The sequence below is a fragment of the Podarcis liolepis genome (assembly GCF_965112155.1).
Source record: "Podarcis liolepis genome assembly, chromosome: 12".
NCBI lineage: Eukaryota > Metazoa > Chordata > Lepidosauria > Squamata > Lacertidae > Podarcis > Podarcis liolepis.
In genome coordinates, this window is record NC_139563.1 from 50381975 (window position 1) to 50402381 (window position 20407).

Sequence of the window (20407 nt, forward strand, 5' to 3'; positions counted from 1 at the left end):
ATCTTTGGACAGAACTAAATAGGATTGTGTCCGAGAACAGAGTATTTCTATTACATGCTAAATGTTAACTTCAAATTTTAAAATGAGTGGTCAGCCTCTTAAGATTAGAACTGATAATTTTTTTAATTATGTTGATAACATGTCATGTTGCAAGAAGGTTAAAAAGCTGCCCTAGCAAAATCCCCCCATTTGTACAACTGCTACATGTACTAGAGCCCTAATGTTGAATGCTTGGCCATTCAACTTCAAGAGTTGCATCTGTTTTGCTATCCCATTTTAGATACTATCTTTCATATGTCTCCCATCTGCCTAACAGAGGTGACACTAAATCCATTTGAAAACTACGTAGTTACAGTGCAGAATCGTTAGGCTGCTGAGTTATTAGAAGCGGGCAGAAATGGGTTAAACTTCCACGCAGCTTCATAGTAATAAAATATGATGCTCAGTTGAGAGATAGTTGGGCTTTTTTTTCAAATCCTATGCATTTTGCGTGATAGACTTAATTAGACACATCTACAACTGAAAAAAAACCCCAACCCATGTCTCAGCAGGTATTTCTGAAGAAGTGTGTGGCTGATTCATGTACAGCAGACCCTCCAAGTGTCCCTATTTCCCAAGGACAGTTCCCAGATTTACAGAAGCCATTCCTGTTTCTGATCCCGGAATGTCCTGCTTTTCTGTAAGGGTAAAGGGACCCCTGACCTTTAGGTCCAGTCGTGGCCGACTCTGGGGTTGCGACACTCATCTCACTTTACTGGCCGAGGGAGCCGGTGTACAGCTTCCGGGTCATGTGGCCAGCAGGACTAAGCCACTTCTGGCGAACCAGAGCAGCGCACGGAAACGCCCTTTACCTTCCCGCCAGAGTGGTACCTATTTATCTACTTGCACTTTGATGTGCTTTCGAACTGCTAGGTTGGCAGGAGCAGGGACCGAGCAATGGGAGCTCACCCCATCACAGGGATTTGAACCGCCGACCTTCTGATAGGCAAGGTTTAACCCACAGTGCCACTCGCGTCCCTCTACCACATCCCTCTTTTCCTTAGGGCGCCCCTATTTCCATCAGAGGGTATGGATTTTTGCGACTCTCTGAGCCTTGGAGCCTTTAGAATACAACTGAAGGCAGTCCTATATAGGGAAGTAGTTTTTTATGTTTAATGTTTAATGTTTTTTGTTTTTTTATATATGTCGGAAGCCGCCCAGAGTGACTGGGAAATAGGATGTTCCTATTTTAATTGAAAAAATGTTGGAGGGTATGTGTACACCAAGCTGTAGAATGAAGTAGGATGGACTGTACCACTTTATATTAAAAGTGGGCCATACCAGTTGTAAATATCCCGTTCCATGTAATGAAAACTTGCCTGCAAATAATCTGAAGCGGTACAGTCTATTCTGCTGCCTCGTCCTCCTGCATTGTGTAGACCAGGCCTTAGAACACTGATAAAGACAGACTTGGCCTGAAATGTTATAGCAATATGACATCCACATGCACAACACATAACTTCTGGTCAATCCGTAATCCTCGTTGTGGTAATTCCAAAAAGGTCTCTTTTCCAAGTTGGACAGGCCACCGTGTAATTTGGGGCATGTCTCTTTTGTACAAACAGGCCTGATTTCCTGTCTTACGTGCTCTCATTCCATTTGGTCAGGCATTTACTCCTTAGGAGAGATTTAAGGGTTTTTATTTAACAGATTCAAAGGTGCAATTAAGAAGATTTGTGGTCTCCGTATGGAAAGGGATGTTCTTTTCTACGCTCCACGCAGTTGCCTTCATTTATCTGAGCTTATTCTAGGGAAGGAGGTGGTTTTCTATACGAACACATAAACAACCCTCATCTTATTTCTAATATGTATAGTCATTTTGGCCATAACTGAAGACTGATTTATACAGGAAAAAGGCAACAGCATAGGATCACTGTGTCGTTCATTCAAGCACTGCAATCTCCTATTCCTCTGCCTATAATTAGTGTTACTTTTAAAAAAAAACCCAAAAAACTGAGATTTATCTTCCAAAATATAGTTCATTTATGGCCCATCTGTAGCATTTAGATTTCTAGAAAATGCATCCTTGATCAGCTGCTATTTCCTTTTTATTTTTCACTGGGGAGTTGCTGTTATAAGTTTTATATATATATAAGAAATTCAGCTGCTTGGGATTTGTTTGACCTTCAGATGTAAAAACCTACTGCATCTACTGTAACTGGTTGCAGATATCCTGGTCTTAAAAGGATTAGGCTCAGATTAAAGGGGCAAGCAGAGGAAGCTCATTTATCTTAAAAATCATTTTGACAGCATCCTTTTCCATGGTCTTGTCAGTCCCATGTTAGCCCCTTAACTCTTTGTTTCTCTCTTCAGCTCACTTGTGAATCGATTTTCTGATAACTTCTTGTGGTCTTTCTCTGTGCATCAAGAAGGGCTTTGAAGTCTAGTGGTTAGAGCTGGCCTGCAGATCTGGATTTGGCAAAATCAAAGACAAGTTTCAGCTCAGCTTCCAGTAGTTTGTCAGCTGCCCTATCTCCCTTCCTTAAAGACTTTCTAAACGCAAGAGTGAGTGTGCATTATTTGAAAATATATATCCGTGTTCATTCTCACTAACCCATGGTTTGTCTTAGCATTACGCATGAACAAGGCCAGCTAAATTTGAATGCCTTGAACATTAGCAAAATTTATTTTCATGATGTAACCAGCGTAGTGCTGGTAACTGGTCCTTTCCGGTATTTACAGGAGAAGATCATACAAAATTCAATTGTTAGGATTTAAATCAAGAAAGATCTCTGCAAAATAAAGACTAGCCATTAATACTAATTCAAAACTAAGCAGGGTCCGGTATGGTTTCAAACTGGATGTTGAGATTCCTGCTTTTCAGGGGGTTGGACTAGATGACCCCAAGTTCCCTTCCAACTCTATAGTTCTATGAAATCTATGAAACAGTGTCTGATCTGTTCCATACAAAGTAAGTTCTGTAAAGAGGCTTCTTTCTGGCCTTTCACAGTATGTGAGAAGTATTGGTTTTGGCTCTTAAGAAATGGAGTTTCTTTTCCTTGGCAGCAAAACACAGTTGCCTTTTAAAAACTTTGCCGTATATCATTCTAATGAATGAATGGACTATGTGAGTGTGAGAGTGTTTATGGAACAAGAGCTTTGAAATTGTTAATCGCAACCGAAGTATTAATAAGCCACAATAGAATGTCTCACCCTCTTCCTACCCACCCCAGTTGATGAAACTGAATGAATTTAAGTGCCTCATTGGCCACACCTATATTCTCCCAATTGGTGCTACATATTTTACAGGGGAGCAGACTATGCAGATAATTCACGGGGCTGACATTTTCAGTGACAGCCCTGTGTTCTTTATAAAATAGCCGACCCACTCTCCATGTCACGTTCCCTAAATCCAAGCTGAGAGGCTGCTCTTTGTGCAATAGCTTTTAGTAACACCACATAGACAACAGCTCAGAGATCACACCAGCCTCTATTCACGGCATAGAGTTCAGGTGTGCGCACTGGTGTAGAACGATTGCAGAAATGACCCAAAGCAAAAATGCACCGCATCACCTTCCTACGTGTCTCACTGTGCAAGGTGTACATACAAGTGATTAAAAAAAAAAGTGGCACTTTTCCACCATAACACTTGTGATCCAGAAGCAAAGGTTTAAGTCATGTTCTGGATTCAGTGACATTTTTTCCCCTCCTCATTTTAATTTATAGAATGACAGACTATTCTTGAAAAACTATTCCTGTTAAAACTCAAAGCACACATACTGTATTAACTTCCTGCATAGCTGTCAACTTTTCCCTTTTCTTGCGAGGAATCCTATTCGGAATAAGGGAATTTCCCTTAAAAAAGGGAGAAACGTTGTCAGCTATGACTTCCTGTGGTTACAGTTGTGTTTACCAAAAGGGTCAGATTTTAATTCTGATAATTTCTCCCCCCCCTTTGTTTTCTTTTTTGGTGATTACAAAGCAATACATTTTGAGATGCTCACAAACCACCTGTCTTACCAATGGAATGAATACCTTATGTACGAGGGGCTCTTTGCCGTCCCTCTTGCCATTCCCCCACAAGCCCCAATAGCTTCTCCTCCCCATGCGACAAGATTTTTATAAATTAATTTTAACATTGCTTTTAATGCTGTAACCCATCCCAGCAGCTTAGGGGGAAGGTCAGGTAATGAATTAATGCAACCACATCCCTCATTGTTCACCTTCCCGACTCCATTTCTGAGGCTGTTTCTTCTATTCTGCAGTCCCACTTTGTACCCCTTTCACCCCCCTCCATGTTCATGCCTCTCCCCTCCTTTAGTACACCTGCTTTCCATCGCCTGCATCTTCCTCCTCCCACAACTTGCCACTACTAAGTACTCTGTTCACCTTCTGCCCAATTATGAAACTGAAGCCACCTATTCCTTAAGACCCTTTCAGGTTCCTGCTTTCTGTGGGATGTGATCCACGAGAGGCAGTCAAGTACAACATTCCTTGTAATGCTAGAGAATACATGCAAGGGAATGTGTGGTCCAGCCAGTCGAAACTTCCTGTTCCTCCTGGCTGGAGCATCCTTCTTATTGCATGTGATGGAAGGTGGGTGTCCAGGTAACAAAAGGACGAGTCACGCAGCACACCTCTCTCTTTTTGACTTCCTTCCTCGTTTGACCAGCTTCTAGCTAGGACTGCTTTGCTAGCTCTCAGCTAGCAGAAGCACTGGGATTATTCCCCCATATGGGGTAGATCCACATGTACATATTTGTAACTAAGTCTGCCTTCAGGAATCCAACTGTGAACTGATGTGAGTAAACTTCTTTTATTGACTTTGAATAAGATTATCACGTCTTTATTCTTTTAAGAGGGATTCAGGGGAACCTACCAGGAACGTACAATTCAATCTCAGACAGATTGAATTGTATAATAGTGAGAGGCTCACACGAGCCTGCAACCAGCTATCTGCTGTGCATATAAAAGGGGAATGTAACTTGCTAGCGCAAGTTAGGAAGGATATTGATAAATAATATGTTCTCTCCTGCCACCCTGAAGATTCACACACTTTCATCTTCACCCCAGTTCCTATGCCTTGGTGCTTTCAAAAGTTTCGTTGTTGTGAACATTGTAGACTGCTGCTGTTCTGTGAATTGATTTGGTGTTCTCCGAATGTCAATTATTTCAGTAAGTGGATAAATTAAGTTGAATCAGTGCATGCCACCGCCAGCCACTAGCCTCATCCCTGATGTTGAACTCTCTCTGATCCGCCAATCCCTAAGCTGTATGCAATAAGATACATGGGTGAACAATTCCATCCCACCTGGAATCCTGAGCATGCAAGGAAGTCCTCATGGGTATGGATGAATGGATGAAGGCACCCTCCCTCTTCATACTGCATGTTTGGACAACAGGGGTGTGACTAATATAGGGTTACCAGACGTCCCCGGATTTGCAAATCTGTCCCCGGACAAATTCCGTCCCCGGAATGTCCCCAGATTTGCAAATCTGTCCCCAGGAAACATGGAGGGGGCAGCCTCAGCAGCCCGGAGCCAGCCTGGTAGTGCAGTTGGCTCTGGCTGGCTTCAGGAGCTGCTCGCTGCAGCCACCACTGCCAAAGGGGAACCGGGGACGTCCGGCAGTAGAGATCTCCTGCCCCCTGCCCCCTTTGTTGTGACAGATCGGGGGAGGCTCGGGAGTTGCAGGTGGGTGGCCGTTACCCAGGAGGGGCACAAGGTGCCCGGTTTCTCTGCCAGGCAAGGTGCAAAGCCCTTCTTTCACACCCTGTGAAACATAAATGCGCAGAGTTTTTTAAAAACTGAGCAACGGTTGCCCGCCCGTGACTCCTGAGCCTCCCCGATCAGTCAAAACAAAGGGGGAAGGGCAGGAGATCGGGGGAGGCTTGGGAGTCACGGGCGGGCGGCTGTTGCCCAGTTTTTTTTTTTAAAAAAAACCCTGTGCATTGATGTGTTTCACAGGTGCAAAAGAAGGGCTTTGCACCTTTATACAATATGCATGTGTGCTTGGCCCCAGGGTCTTTTGCCTCCCCACTACTGACTCCCTGTTGCTACTCAGCTTAAAAAAAAAAAAGTGTTCTCAGATTCATTGAAAAAAAATCTGGTAACCATAGACTAATAGGACGTATGACAGCTGGAGCAAGGCACATTGGATCAGCTCTAAACTGAATCTGCTGAGTAGGGCTACACACATATCTTCCTGTCCATCTCCCTCATCCCGCTTAGTTCCTTGCACTGATGTTCATTAATGCTCTACCACTCAACCTTTAAAAATATATATTATTAAAGTGGCAAGATGTCTCCCATCTTTAATCTGAGAACTTATTCTGGAGGTAAGTGTTTTTTTAAAAGTTTTCAGTTTTTGCCTTGTGCATTTTGACCGAACTACCAAAATAGACTTTGCTCTTTAGCCGATTCAGATGTAATTCCTTCCTTGACATGATAACTGACTTGGTGATAAATTCGGTCCTTTGGAGAAATAATAGCTTAGTCTCTCTTAAAAGGAAAGAAGTCCAAGAAGGATTCCAAAAGACAGAGAAAACACAAGCGAGTCCAAAATGAGACTCTCGCCAGCGCTTTCTTAAGGGAGCCTCTGTTAGAATCCTCTAGCTTTAATGGCATTTTATCACAAGAACCTGACTTGCAGAGGGAACAGACTTCTCCTTTTTTGGTAGAAATGAACTAGTATTTGTGCTGATGATAATCTTACATCAGCATGTCCCAGAGAGCATGCGAAGAGAAATCCAGAAGTAGCTCCACCTTTGAGTTAAAATGGCATTCAGTATTACAAACAGCAATGAGAGAACCCATAAAGGTTTTTGGCTGCTTGTCTTGGATAAACACAGAGACATTTAGTTGCTTATCCTGAGCAATAATTCAGAACCTTGCATCTGCAGAGCTGCTCTGCAAAATTCACAAGCATCTTTTGATTTCTGTTTTTTTAAAACACACACACACACACACACACACACACACACACACATTTCCAGAACTTCCTGTCTACAGACAGGGCCGGATATTCTTCACATCCAGCCCATCTAAACAGCAATTTAGCTCAAGTAACTTCCTTTCCAATTGCAGAATTAGAAAGAGTTAACGTGTAGGGAAATCAACACAAATGAAAGGAAAACCTGTTTGAACTCTTGTTGGCAGCCTCCTTCCTCTCTTCTCACCATGCAAATGCTCTTTTGTGTTTTCAGTTTGGAACTTGATTGTTTGAGTGTTTATATATTTTCCCAAGTAATGTGTGCTGATAATGCACTGAGAGCTCAGTCCTTAACAGTAGTATTCACTATATCAGTTTAGATCAGTGTTTCACAAACTTGGGTCTTCAGCTGTTTTTGGACTACAACTCCCATCATCTCTAGCTAGCAGGATCACTTGGGATGATGGAGACCCAAGTTTGGTTTGGATGCTTCTAAATTTCTAGCATAGCAATTGGTGGTCTTCTTGTGAATCACTGCTGTGCAAGGTTTGAAGAAGACTGTCCTTGATATCCCTCCCTCCTCGCATTCCCATATCTAATAGTGTCAAATGATAGGTAAACCTTATGTGGAGTTAAGCCTAAACTGGGTCTTAAATCTGACCTAAGATTGAGTTCTGGTAGTTAAGTTGCACAAAAGCTTTAATTTAACTTCAGAAAATGAATGCAAACAATTTTTCAAAATTCTTCAAATGTTTGCAGATTATTATTAATTTTGAAAAAAATGATTTCCTTGCAAATGGAACTGTACTAATATTCTCCTCCCTGCCAGACCACTTCAGCTTTCTCATATGCATGACTTCAGCTATATATACACGCTGATTCAAGGATTTCTGGTTTTGGTTTTGTTTAGATTGATCTAACACTCTCTGTCATACTTTGGACACATTACTTACAGCATTTTAGGCACTGGATTCTTTTCCCATGTGCTAATGTTTCTTGCTGCAGTTACAAAGGTAGAGGAGAGTTCGGAGGGGGAGAAACTATATTGAAACCCCCCAGGGATGTTTCTTTCCTTCGCTTGGAGACTTCCTGTGTAGTCAACACCTGTGATCTCATGATCCAAAAATAGATTCAGCTGTGCGGCAGCGGGGTTGGGGGAGCTTTTCTCAATTAATTCTATTGAAAAAGCCCTCCCCAAACAAGCAGGGACTCCAAGATGTGAAACCAGAATTTGCTGAATTGGAGTTGTGGGTGTGCCTTCAGCACTTACTAATGAGATCATGGAAGAAAGCAGGAAATCTGTGTCCAGTGCCAAAGAAAATATTCTTTCCTTATTTTTTTTTATTAGAATTCCCCTTCCCCTTCCTAGAACAAGTGTGGAGATTCTTGCACTGACAAACTCTGAAACAGTGAATCAGACACAAGGGTTGCATATGTGCTTCTGTGAATTATGCAGAAATAGTGACTGGATCTGTTTCCCCCTGGCACCCCTCCCCCATTCCCTTTTCCTTTTATAGAATGTCTAATGGATTGTAAGCTCCCAGACAGGGATTGTGTTGTCTTTTAATACTTGTACAGTTCCTGGACATGGGTGGCACTGTGGGTTAAACCACAGAGCCTAGGACTTGCCGATCAGAAGGTCGGCAGTTTGAATCCCCAACCTAGCAGTCTGAAAGCACCTCAAAGTGCAAGTAGATAAATAGGTACCACTCCGGCAGGAAGGTAAACGGCGTTTCCGTGCGCTGCTCTGGTTCACCAGAAGCAGCTTAGTCATGCTGGCCACATGACCCGGAAGCTGTATGCTGGCTCCCTCGGCCAGTAAAGTGAGATGAGTGCCACAACCCCAGAGTCGGTCACAACTGGACCTAATGGTCAGGGGTCCCTTTACCTTTACCTTTACAGTTCCTGGAAAGTGTTAGGTCTTTCATAAATGATGTGTTGGTCCAGACCTTCATCCTTCAGCTCCACTGAAATCAACGGAGCAGGTTAGTTGACGCTAACTTGAGAACCGCTAACTTAAGCCTGGATTCAGCCGTAGAATAAAATATATCCACATGTGTAGTGTTGTCAAATGTGATAGATTTTTGGAGGAACAGCATAGCTCTATGCAGGTATTCAATTTGATCTTGAGGAGAGCTACATTGGGGTGGGCTACATCACATTCATCCAGTGCTTTACCAGCTGCACTGGCTCCCAGTGGAGTACAGGGTCAGGTTTAAGGTGCTGGTTTTGACCTTTAAAGCCCTAAGCGGCCTAGGACCCACATACCTATGGGTTCGCCTCTACTGGTATGCCCCGTGGAGGCCCTTAAGGGCCACAAATGACAACATTTGGGAGGTCCCAGGTCGCAAGGTGGTTAGATTGGTCGCAACTAGGGCCGGGGCCTTTTCAGTACTGGCCTCAACTTGGTGGAACACTCTGTCATAAGAAACTAGGGCCCTGCGGGACTTGACATCTTTCCACAGGGCCTGCAAGACAGAGCTGTTCCGCCTGGCCTTTGGTTTGGACTCAGTCTGACCCTTATCTTTCCCTCTCCTTATGGTTTTGATCTGTGGGCTACTTTTAAAATGAGGCTGCATTTTAAATTGCATTTTAACCTGTATTTTAAATCCCCCCCCCCATTATGTTTTTACTGTAATTTTACTGGTGTTAGCCACCCTGAGCCTGGCTCTGGCTCTGGCTCTGGCCGGGGAGGGTGGGGTATAAATAAAATTATTATTATTATTATTATTATTATTATTATTATTATTATTATTATTATTAATTTAGTGGGTTGGTTTGACAGGAAACTTTTGAGTTTCCAAGGTTCGTGATCTCAAGGCGAGTTCTAATAGTGCTCAGCTACACACAGTTAGAAGGTCTCTTTATATCTATGTAGTAAAGACTGAAGGTTGGGAGAGGAGAACACTCTGCATGCAAAGGGAATGGTTGAGTCTGGAGCAGGAGAAAGATATCTAGCTCTCTACACCTGTGATCAGGCTGAACACTTGAATAGGGCTCATAATATCTAATAGGGGTATTTCATTAGCTGCCATTCATTTTAATGAATGGGTAATTAAATAGTGTCATTTTACAAAACCCGAGTGTGTAAGCTTTTTATTTTACCATTTTTTTTATCCTGTTCTTTTAAATCTGTATCAAGGAATGTAAAAGGATGCACATTGTTTCATCGCAAAAATGCTCTGAAGAAGCTGTTACTTATCTTTAGTTGTCTTTTGAACTTCCTCCCTCCGGATGTTCATAGCTGTCAGCTTGTTTGATCTTATCAAAAAATGTAAGTTAAAAAAACCCTGTTGCATTTTGTCCAGGAAATGTCTCTTTTCGTTATACAGTTTTTTAATGTTTGTGTTGCTGGATTTCTTTGAGTTGCCTAGATGTATTTTTGCACAAGTAAGGTTTGATGTAGAAAAGATATTTAAAGTTAAGAAGGCAAATTCAGGTGTTCAGCACTAGTTCACATATATTTCTTCACACCACACAATTGAGTGACAAACTAGTTTGTTTTTCTTTCAAGGTTATAGTTCCTGACCCTTCTCAGGTGTTGAGTCTCCCTGGTCAATTGAGAAGTATTAAGCGTCAGGCTGAAGCCCACGTATATTAAGGAAATGGTCATCCTGTCATGAGATGAACAAAACAAGAGGAGAAGGAGAGCAAAGCAGACTTAGATAAGTGTATATAGGGACAAAGAAATCTTTTTTACCTTGAGTTAGACCAATGTTTCCCAAACTTGGGTCTCTAGTGGTTTTCAGACTACAATTCCCATCATCCCTGACCACTGGTCTTGCTAGCTAGGGATGATGGGAGCTGTAGCCCAAAAACAGCTGGAGGGCCAGTGTTTGGGAAACGCTGAGTTAGACCATTGGTCCACCTAGCTGTCAATCCCAGAAATGGGTAATCTGTGGCCTTCCACAAGTTGTTGGACTCCAACTTCCATTAGCCCCAGTCAACAACATTTAGAGCACCACAGGTTTTTCACTGACTGGCAGCAGCCCTCTGTGGTTCCAAAACAAGTTTGTCCTTGTCCTACCTCGAGATTCCAGGGATCTTTTGCATGCAGAGCTCCTGCTGAACCACCTTGCTACAGCCCTTTGCCAAATATAAACAGTGCAGGTGTTTTTGGGAAACCCTGGTGTAGCTCTGGTGTTCCCCACAATTATTTCAACACATCCTATTGCCTTCAGACCAAGGGCAGCACAACACATTTCACCTATGGCACGGTCTAAAGGATGCAGCTGAGGATTCCTCACAGTGATGCAGATAATTCTAGGTTATTTGCTATTGCAAGGGATCCAGGAGACTACCTTTCAGATGGCTTGAGAGTGAAAACATAGTACTTTCGCATCTTCAGACAGCTAACAATGTAAAATGAACATGTTGTTCCAAGGCTTCCTTCTGTTAGAATGAATGATTGATTAAATTTAGACCCCACTCTTCCTTCAAGTAATTTAGGACAGAATCTGTGGTTCTTTCCTCCCTCCATTTTATCTTCACCTGTATAGTACATTCAATTGAGAAAGTAGGTCTCGTTACAAGATTACCCACTGAAGTGCTTAGATTAACTAGGAGTTTGAACCCGGGTTTTCCCAGTCTTGGTTCAACACTGTGCCAACTTTGTGACATACAGAGAGAATCCCTTATTTGAAATTTTCCATTAAATGCTATTGTTATTATTTGAAAACAAAGCAAACGTGCTTCAGAAATATAAAGATTTAATGCCTGGTTAGGTTTTTTTAAATTAATATAGTGCTATTTGATCCTCATGGATGCTCTGACATGAGTGCTTTGAGTTGTTTTGAGCACAGTAAGCTGTCTTAGGGGACGCGGGTGGCACTGTAGGTTAAACCACAGAGCCTAGGGCTTGCCGATCAGAAGGTCAGCGGTTCGAATCCCTGCAACAGGGTGAGCTTCCGTTGCTCGGTCCCTGCTCCTGCCAACCTAGCAGTTCAAAAGCACGTCATGTGCAAGTAGATAAATAGGTACCACTCCGGCGGGAAGGTAAACGGCATTTCCGTGTGCTACTCTGGTTCGCCAGAAGCGGCTTACCCGAAGGTGGCTTAGTTAGGGGGGAAGGAAGTTGCAGATCACTGGTCCATCACAGAGAGTCAGTGGAAGGTGTTGGAGACAAATTAAGGAGACATACTTTCCCTCATGCTCTTGATAGCCAAGCTTTGCTGTCAACTTTGCAAAGGAAAAGTAAACCAAGTTAGCTGCATTGTGCTCTCACTGTGGTCATTTAACCACTTAGTAACCATTTTGCAACCTGGAATACCTTTCAACAATGCTATGTTTTTCTTCTTCTCTGTGACTGTTATAGAAACTGTAGCTAAATTCCTGTTGAGAGCAACAAAGTCACAAGCTAAGATCTAGTCCAAATAAATGTAACTATGCTTCTTTACCGTTAGGTAGTTAGTTGGTATTATATCTAATCTTATATTTGTTTGTTTGTGTAACTAGATTTATATACTGCTTAATCAACAACCAAAAACTCTAATCAGTTTATATAAAATAGTATAAAATATTAATGGAAAATACAGTTAAAAGAAATGTAAAAAAGCGGTTTAAAAAACAAGCATACATAATAACATTGCATGTTAAAATTACATGTGTGGGGTTTGCCTAAACAAATAAAATTTTAGCACATGTTGAAAGCAATACATCAAAGGCACTTGCCTAATATTAGTATTTTTATATATTACTGGATATGCAAGTCTTATTGTGAGTTCTGTGGATTGACTCGGTTAAATCCCACTGGTTTCATTGGGAAGAAAGTGCATCTAACTTTGTCTGGATACAGCCCAATGTTTTCTTCACTACAGTTTCATGTACTGAAGCATTTCCTCGCTTCCCCCTCTTTTTCAGGATGAGATGGGCATTGCTTGCGAGTTGCTGGAGCCAGACTCTGACTTTCTGAAGTGCAGCGTGGGCTTCCCCTTCATGAGATCAAAGTCAAAGGTAGAGAGTTATGGCTTTCAGTAGCTGTGAGCCTCTCTGTGTAACAAGCGGACCTTTGGGTCTCTGACTGCTTTGCAAACACAGCATGGCTTTGCGCCTTGACCACAGAGGTGCTGTGGTCACCATTCGGCTCTTGTTGTGAAGTGCCCTTGGTCTTTCCTCACCAAACAAAGTTCAATGGTCGGGCTGTGGCGGCTGTTCGTAGCCACAGAGCCCTAATAGAAGCTGACTGGGAATTCTAATGTGAGTTCTTTTTAGCGGCCAGAAAATAATGCTATGAAGCTTCCTTGGCTGACATTTGGAGGAGAGCAGTCCACCATTTCTGTCCTTAGCTGCCCTGCTTTATCATGTATTGTCTCCTGCTATTCAAAGTATGTAATGTTCAGATACATGCTATGCAACGCAGAGCCAATGAAAATAAATGGTGGTATTATTTTTTCATTCCGAATTTTTATTTGTCATATTTTTTCCGTTAGCTAGTGGGCCTGTAGCCTTTCATTCCAACAGTGCTGCTGGGTGTTTCAAAGCTAGATTTTCTGTGTACAACCAGTGAAGCCAATTGCCAAATCTATTTTGAATTCTTCAGTTTTTAGTTATTTCCTGTTCCTTGCTGTTCCCAGTTCCTTGAACTTGGGAGGGGAGCGCCTGTCATGGGACAGCGATGTAGCTGTTTTGTGTTTACTCACATTTGATGGCATGCTCTGGTACAGATCCGAGAGGGACCATACTCCCAATGTTGGATATGAGTTCCTGTCTGTACTTGCATATGTGAGTAATGCATGCAGGTGACGTTGTTATGTATAGAAAAACAACTATGGCTCTTTACCTATGAAAGCTTTAGGCATTTCAAATGGTGCTCAATGTATGCATTTTAGAGAAATGGCAGCAATATCACGGAAGAAATGTATTTAATTCCAATATGGTTCATATCCAGAACAAGATCCACAAAGTGCTAAACACTGTTTTCTTTACCCTTCCTAGTATGAGTTCAGCGTCATCTTTGATACTAGTCATTTGTCTGGGGAAGAGGACATTCTCTCATTCCTTGTCACTGCTCAGAGGTAAAGTATATTTCACTTTTAATCTTCAGGCAGATAGACGCAGGAAAAGGATGGGATGGTTTTATGGAGAGAGAGAAAAAACTGGCATGGGACTGAAACAGACTGACTTGTTCATCCTTAGCTAGATATGGACATATTTGGAGGAAAATATTTATCGAATGCTGGCACAAATTCCTTCCTTTTCTTTCATTTTTTAAAAAGATGCAAAATGGTTAACGTTTTAGCATGCCATTTGCAGAGAGGCCAAGTTTTAAATACTGGTATGTGTATAGATGATAAGAATATTCAGAAAGGCACAGCATTCAGGAGGCAGGCAAGAGTCCTGTAAGGATTAAAACCAGCGTATAACAAAGAATCTTAGCTCTCCTTTTAAGGAAGAACATAAATGGTCAGTGATGTAATATAATTTAGCGTCTCAAGTGACTGAGACAGTCCATTCCCACGTTGCTCATTCCTTGAATGTAGCCTTGAATGCTTTTAAAACGGGCCATTTATTTCGCTTTCCTGGTGCTGTGGGAAGTTGCATCCCTGGGCTGTCTCCACTGTGGATCCTTTTTTTTATTCTGGATATGAGTTATGCACCAGGCCAACATTATATTTTTGTGGTGGTTTTACATGGCATTTTGGTTTTTTGTGTTCAAAGCACAGGTTTTCTCACAGCCATTTGCTGATTTCCTGGTGAGAAAAAAAGTGAAAGGTTTTGAGAGAGGGACAATGAATCAATTGCTAGGACTTGCCTCAGAGGTATCCCTGTCATTACCACGTTCATTACTGAAACTCTCTGCTTAGACCAGTGAGGGAAAACACAGAACATGGTTTCATACATGATTTATTAAGATCTGGACGATGTTTGTGGTGCCAAGGGATCGCGACATTAAACCTAATAATAGCTCATAAAGAATAACTTGATGTGTTGGCTTAATCTCTCCCTGTTCTGTAATGTAATACAGCACAAAAAAGGCATTATTCCTTTTCCAAGCACCAATCTAAACTGACTGAGAAGCATCCTTTCCAATCTCTCTAGGTATGGAGATTAGTCAACACAGCCACATTTGTGCATGATGAATAATCAATGATCGTGCCTGGCTAGGGACCACTTTGAGATGATGCAACTTATCTTTGTTGTATGTTGTGGCAAGATCCAGAGAACCCTGAAGCTGGCATAGGTTTACTCATTCCATTCTTGCATCCACTAAATTTAATTTTTCAGCCACGACTGCAAAAAAACAACCTTATTTTCTGGCACTCCAGTGAAGTATGCAATTGGATCCAAGCCAGCAAGCTGACAGCTTTTATTTGATGTTGATGCCCCATATACAGGGGGCTTTTTGGCCTCCCCCTATCCTGATTTGAAAGTCCTCGTGAGACTGCTGAGCTGAATGTTTTTCTGCCCCCGAGGATATCCTGAAGTCTGCTAGGAGAGCATTCGGGCCAGCTCTCAGTCTGACTATAGATCCCTCATAATGGGTGTATAGGGATTTGATAAAGAGAGTGCTGAAAACTATAATGCACAGTGCACACTTCCCATAATTATAAGCCACAAAGAAGCAAAGCCCATCTGCGATTAGCCGCAGGAAATAGTTAAACTCACACGGGAATAAACAGCTCAGCTTCATGAACTTTGGCTCTTAGAACCCACCACTTCTAAAGCATAAGCTTCTGCTTCTTCTTTTTGATGATGTTAGATGTGATGTTAGATGCATGAAAGGGCACAATCCCACGCTTGCATCTAACATAACAACCCTTGATCCTCTGCTTAAAACACACACACAGCCCCCACACAGAACAGCGGGAGATGAGAGAGACGAGCCACTGGTTGCTCTGTGAATCTCGAGGGGAAGAAAGTAACTCTTCAGAAATACCAGGTGTGTGGAACAAGATCCGTGCTGCCAATGAATACTACGAGTGAGCTCAACACACCAGCCGGTCAAGGCTACTTGCAACTTTATTCCTCAGATTGTATTATCTTTTATTATTATCCACACAGAGGATAATAGTTGGGGGATTCATTGGCAAGACACTGAGTAAATATGGGAGCTCTTGCACAACCTAAGCAACCCAGAGAGGCCTTTCCCAACCTCATGACCGCCAGACATTTTGGACTGTGTTGCTGATGAGACACAGGATTTTTTCCCCAAAAACAGAAATATAGCATGTAAATTGTGTATTTTCTTTGCAAAAGTGGCTAGTCTGTCCCTGCACAAATAGGATTGTATGAAGTTATTCAAAAGCACAAGACATTACTGTATGGAGCGGTCCTAGCCAGGGGGCCTGTCAGCTAGCCATGTTCTATCTCAGGATATTGCATTCCATATCTGTGAAAACCCCCCTCCAATTTCCCAACAGCCCCTTTCAACTGTCAGCCTATGTTCCATGACCACCAAGCTTGTTCAGTCTCTTTTGGTTTCCTCCCCTTAACCCCCTCACCCCAATATTTTTTCTACATTTGCAAGACTTGAGGTGTCCCCAAGCCTGCCAATTCTTCCCTCCATGGAATGCCGCCATTTTGACTCCGTAAGAAAATGGATTTGCCTTTAGCGTATAGCAGGGATGTCCAACAGCTCGGTCACGGTCTACTGGTAGATCCCCACAAGGTTTCGGAAGATCGTTGTCGATCTCTGGCTCACTTTCCTTAGCATCGCTAAAAATGACTCCTGCCACACCTCACCACCCCGCCCTCCATTGTTGTATGTCCCTTGCCTTTAACCCCCCCCCAAAAAAAGCTTTTTTTTAACCCCTAATTTTTTTCCTCCTCCCTAAAGAAAGCTGAACAACTTTGAGCTGAATCCTATAGAGGTAGATCACAGCTAGTCTTTAATTCTGAAAGTAGTAGATCACAGTCTTTTGGGAGTTGGCCACCCCGGCGTATAGGATACTTTTACAGAGGTTCTTTCTGTTAACTACATTTCTAAGCCCCATAACTTCTTTTAAGCCCAGCATGGACCTTCTTCCTGTTTTCTCCTGCAGAACAGTGAATGCTCCCCCATATTTTAGGTTCTAACACAGCAGAACTAGAACCAGTTTATACCTTAAGAAGAATCAAGTGATTCAAAGCTTAAAACAGTATCACTTCAGACTTCAGGTAGGGTAACTGCATTTTGGAATGCTCCCCCATGGAGTCCGTTCTTGAACATAGGAAACTGACATGTCTGGTAAAATAAATGGATGGAACTCTTCATTACATATCTGCTTTGTAGCTGCAAGGAGGTTTCTGGGTTTTTTGAGTGAACATTTACATATTCATATATACAGCCACTCATGCTCAGCTTGAGACTCCTCCATTATCCTTGATAGTCTTTATATTTTATTTATTTTAAAATTACATTTATATCTTGCCTTCCCCCCAAAGAGCACAAGGTGACATCCACATGAATTTTCTCCTCTCCATTTTATCTCCACAACAACCCCTGTGATGTCAGTTAGGCTAAGAGACAGTGACAGCAAATTTTCATGGCTGAGTGAGAATTTGAACCCAGATCTCCTGGGTCCCGCAGGAGATCTCATCCAGGAGGGTTCATAGAATCACAGAATTGTAGAGTTGGAAGCGACTGAGATAGATGAACATCAAAACTAGACTCAAGGCATTCCTTTGGTCGGTTGTGTAAAGCAAAAGTCATTTGCACACCTAGCTTGATTCTCGTGTTTTTGACACAGTGGGAACTTGGAACACAACCTCCATGACAACTCTCTCATCCTGTCTGTTCCCCTGATGCATGAAGTGGACTCATCCATCACTGGGTAAGTAGCAGGTCATCAAATGAGCATGTGCACGCGCACAAAATTCCTTATATTATTTTAAGCATCTCTTCTGGGAGGAAAAAGAAACACATTCTTTTCCTTGTTTACAAGTAAAGCTGGGAGCAGAATGCCTCTTTCCTCTGTACTAACTTCCCAGACTCCGAAAGCAGGACATGATGATAGGATTGTTCGTCTGTGTATTTTGCTTCAATCTTCGTTGCTCTTCCTCAGTGCAGAAACATTAGGCATTAATTATGGCACTGTAAACCACCTAAAAGAAGAAGAAAGACATTATTTCTGAGGTCAAGTCAAATGTTTTGGTTCAGGCCCACTAGACCAAAGGTTAGGGTCAAATGTTCTGGGATAGTACAGGTCACAAGGAGGTCTTGCTCTGAGCCTTTCTGTTTTATTTCACGGTCAGAATTCTGTTTATGCTTTCCCTTTTTTTGTAGGATAAAGGCACTCAAAGAGAAATAGATAGTTTAAAATGGCTATTTAGAAGGGGAGGCTATTTGTGCAAGAGAAATACAAAATGGGGCATTTTTGGGCACTCAAATATGACCTCCTCTTTCTCTCAGAGTGGTCTCTCCCGGTTCTTTTGTTTATGGGGAGTCTGTGCCAGCATCTCAATTTATTCAGCTGGAAGATCTGGAGTGTCATTTTCAGGAGCTCAACGTCACACTTCAGGTAAGAATTAAGCACAAGGTATGTTTGTATTTGTGTGGGCTTTTCGTTGTGACTGGTTTTCCTATCAACAGTTCAGCATGCAAAGTCTTCCTGGCTTTATGGAGAAAGCTGCTAAGCTCTAAAAGATTTAGAATCCTATCTTCTGGCTAATCATTAGAGAAACCTATGGATTTTCTGTGGTGATGCTGTACCCTCTGAATTAATCATTTGTTCAGCGGTGGGCAGCCTAGGGGCACTGCTCACTGACAGAGATCCTCGCCAGTGGAGACCAGTGAATCCAAGCCAGTGTGGAGGAAGAGATTCTTCCTCCTCATCTAAAACCTCTTCTAGTATGGTAGATTTGGGTTTTGGGTTGCTCTGAAAGTTCCTTCCAGCCCAAGTTGAGCACTGTTAAATTTCATAGTAATAATAATTTAACAACAACAACAACATATTATTTATACCCTGCCCATCTGGCTGGGTTTCCCCAGCCACTCTGGGCAGCTCCAATGGTAAAGGGTAAAGGGACCCCTGACCATTAGGTCCAGTCGTGACTGACTCTGGGGTTGCGGCGCTCATTTCGCTTTATTGGCCGAGGGAGCCGGAGTACAGCTTCCAGGTCATGTGGCCAGCATGACTAAGCCGCTTCTGGCGAACCCGAGCAGCATACGGAAACGCCATTTACCTTCCCACCGGAGCGGTACCTATTTATTTACTTGCACTTTGACGTGCTTTCGAACTGCTAGGTTAGCAGAAGCAGGGACCGAGCAACGGGAGCTCACCCCGTCACAGGGATTCGAACCGCCGACCTTCTGATCGGCAAGTCCTAGGCTCTGTGGTTTAACCCACAGTGCCACCCGCATCCCAAACAGCTCCAAACAGAACACTATAAACAGAATAAAACATCAAACATTAAAAACTTCCCTAAACAGGGCTGCCTTCAGATGTCTTCTAAAAGTCAGATAGTTGTTTATTTCCTTGACATCTGATTGCAAGGCGTTCCACAGGGCGGGTGCCACTACTGAGAAGGCCCTCTGCCTGGTTCCACTGTTTTCAGAGGGAGAGATCTGAGCATGTGACTAAGTATCCCCAGAGGATTTTAAAAAGAACATAACTTTGGTTGGATTATGATTATCCTGATTACGAAGAACATTTCCCAGATCCCAAAGGTTGCCTGAGCAAGTCCCTCTTTGCCCTTCGTTTCCCATCCAAACTAATCTTGGGTCCTTGCAGTGTGATAAAGTCTTTTTAGTCACTAGCTGGAACTGCAGAGTGACAAATGGCACAATGACGGGAACTTGCAACTAGTAATATTTCATGCATGCCTATTTTTACCCTTTCCTCTTAAACACAATGCTTTTTTTAAAATAAAAATAAAAATAAAAATGAGTAACACATGCCTTCCCAGTATGGGGAAGTTACTAGTTCACACCAGTTAATTCCTTATTGGCTGCTATTCAGTTGTTTGCTGGGAAAGAATGGGGAAAAAGTGTGTTCTCCCTTGGATTCCAGGACATTAAATATCCTGTGAACCATGCTGCTAACTTAGGCACTACGGTTCTAGAGTTTACATCAGGCATAGGCAAACTTGGCCCTCCAGATGTTTTGAGACTACAATTCCCATCATCCCTGACCACTGGTCCTGTTAGCTAGGGATGATGGGAGTTGTAGTCAACAAAACATCTGGAAGGCCGAGTTTGCCTATGCCTGGTTTACATCTTCGTCCATGTGATCTTCATATAAGGAACCAAAAAGAGAACAAATGCCACATAAATGAAATGCTTTGACTGCTTGATGTTTTTTTTAGGTTTTTTTTTTAGGAGCAGAGCATCTAATTTAGGGCTTTGCCAGATTAATTTTGGGTGGGGGATCTTTCTGGAAAAGCAACTTAACTCTACAGCTATTCACGTTTCTTCCAAGCTTTCTGCTACAAACTTTCAGCTGTGCCGGCTAAGGCCGATGGGAGTTGTAGTCCTAAACATCTGGAAGGCACCAGGTGGGAGGAAAGCTGATGTAGAGTATAGCCTGCTTTGCATGACATATTGAGCCAAACAATGGCTCCCTGGGACTGCACAAACATG

The 20407-nt window shown here is 42.5% G+C and overlaps 1 protein-coding gene across 2 annotated transcripts in view; it reads left to right on the forward strand.

Annotated features, from left to right (window-relative positions):
• The window catches only part of ITGA9 (integrin subunit alpha 9), a 242482-nt gene that overhangs the window by 171479 nt on the left and 50596 nt on the right, over positions 1 to 20407 (forward strand). For both annotated transcript variants that reach the window (XM_083467884.1, XM_083467885.1), the window contains exons 19-22: positions 12769 to 12861; positions 13843 to 13922; positions 17577 to 17660; positions 18239 to 18347. In XM_083467884.1, coding sequence (XP_083324010.1) covers positions 12769 to 12861; positions 13843 to 13922; positions 17577 to 17660; positions 18239 to 18347 — 366 coding nt within the window. The remainder of the gene's footprint in view (positions 1 to 12768; positions 12862 to 13842; positions 13923 to 17576; positions 17661 to 18238; positions 18348 to 20407) is intronic.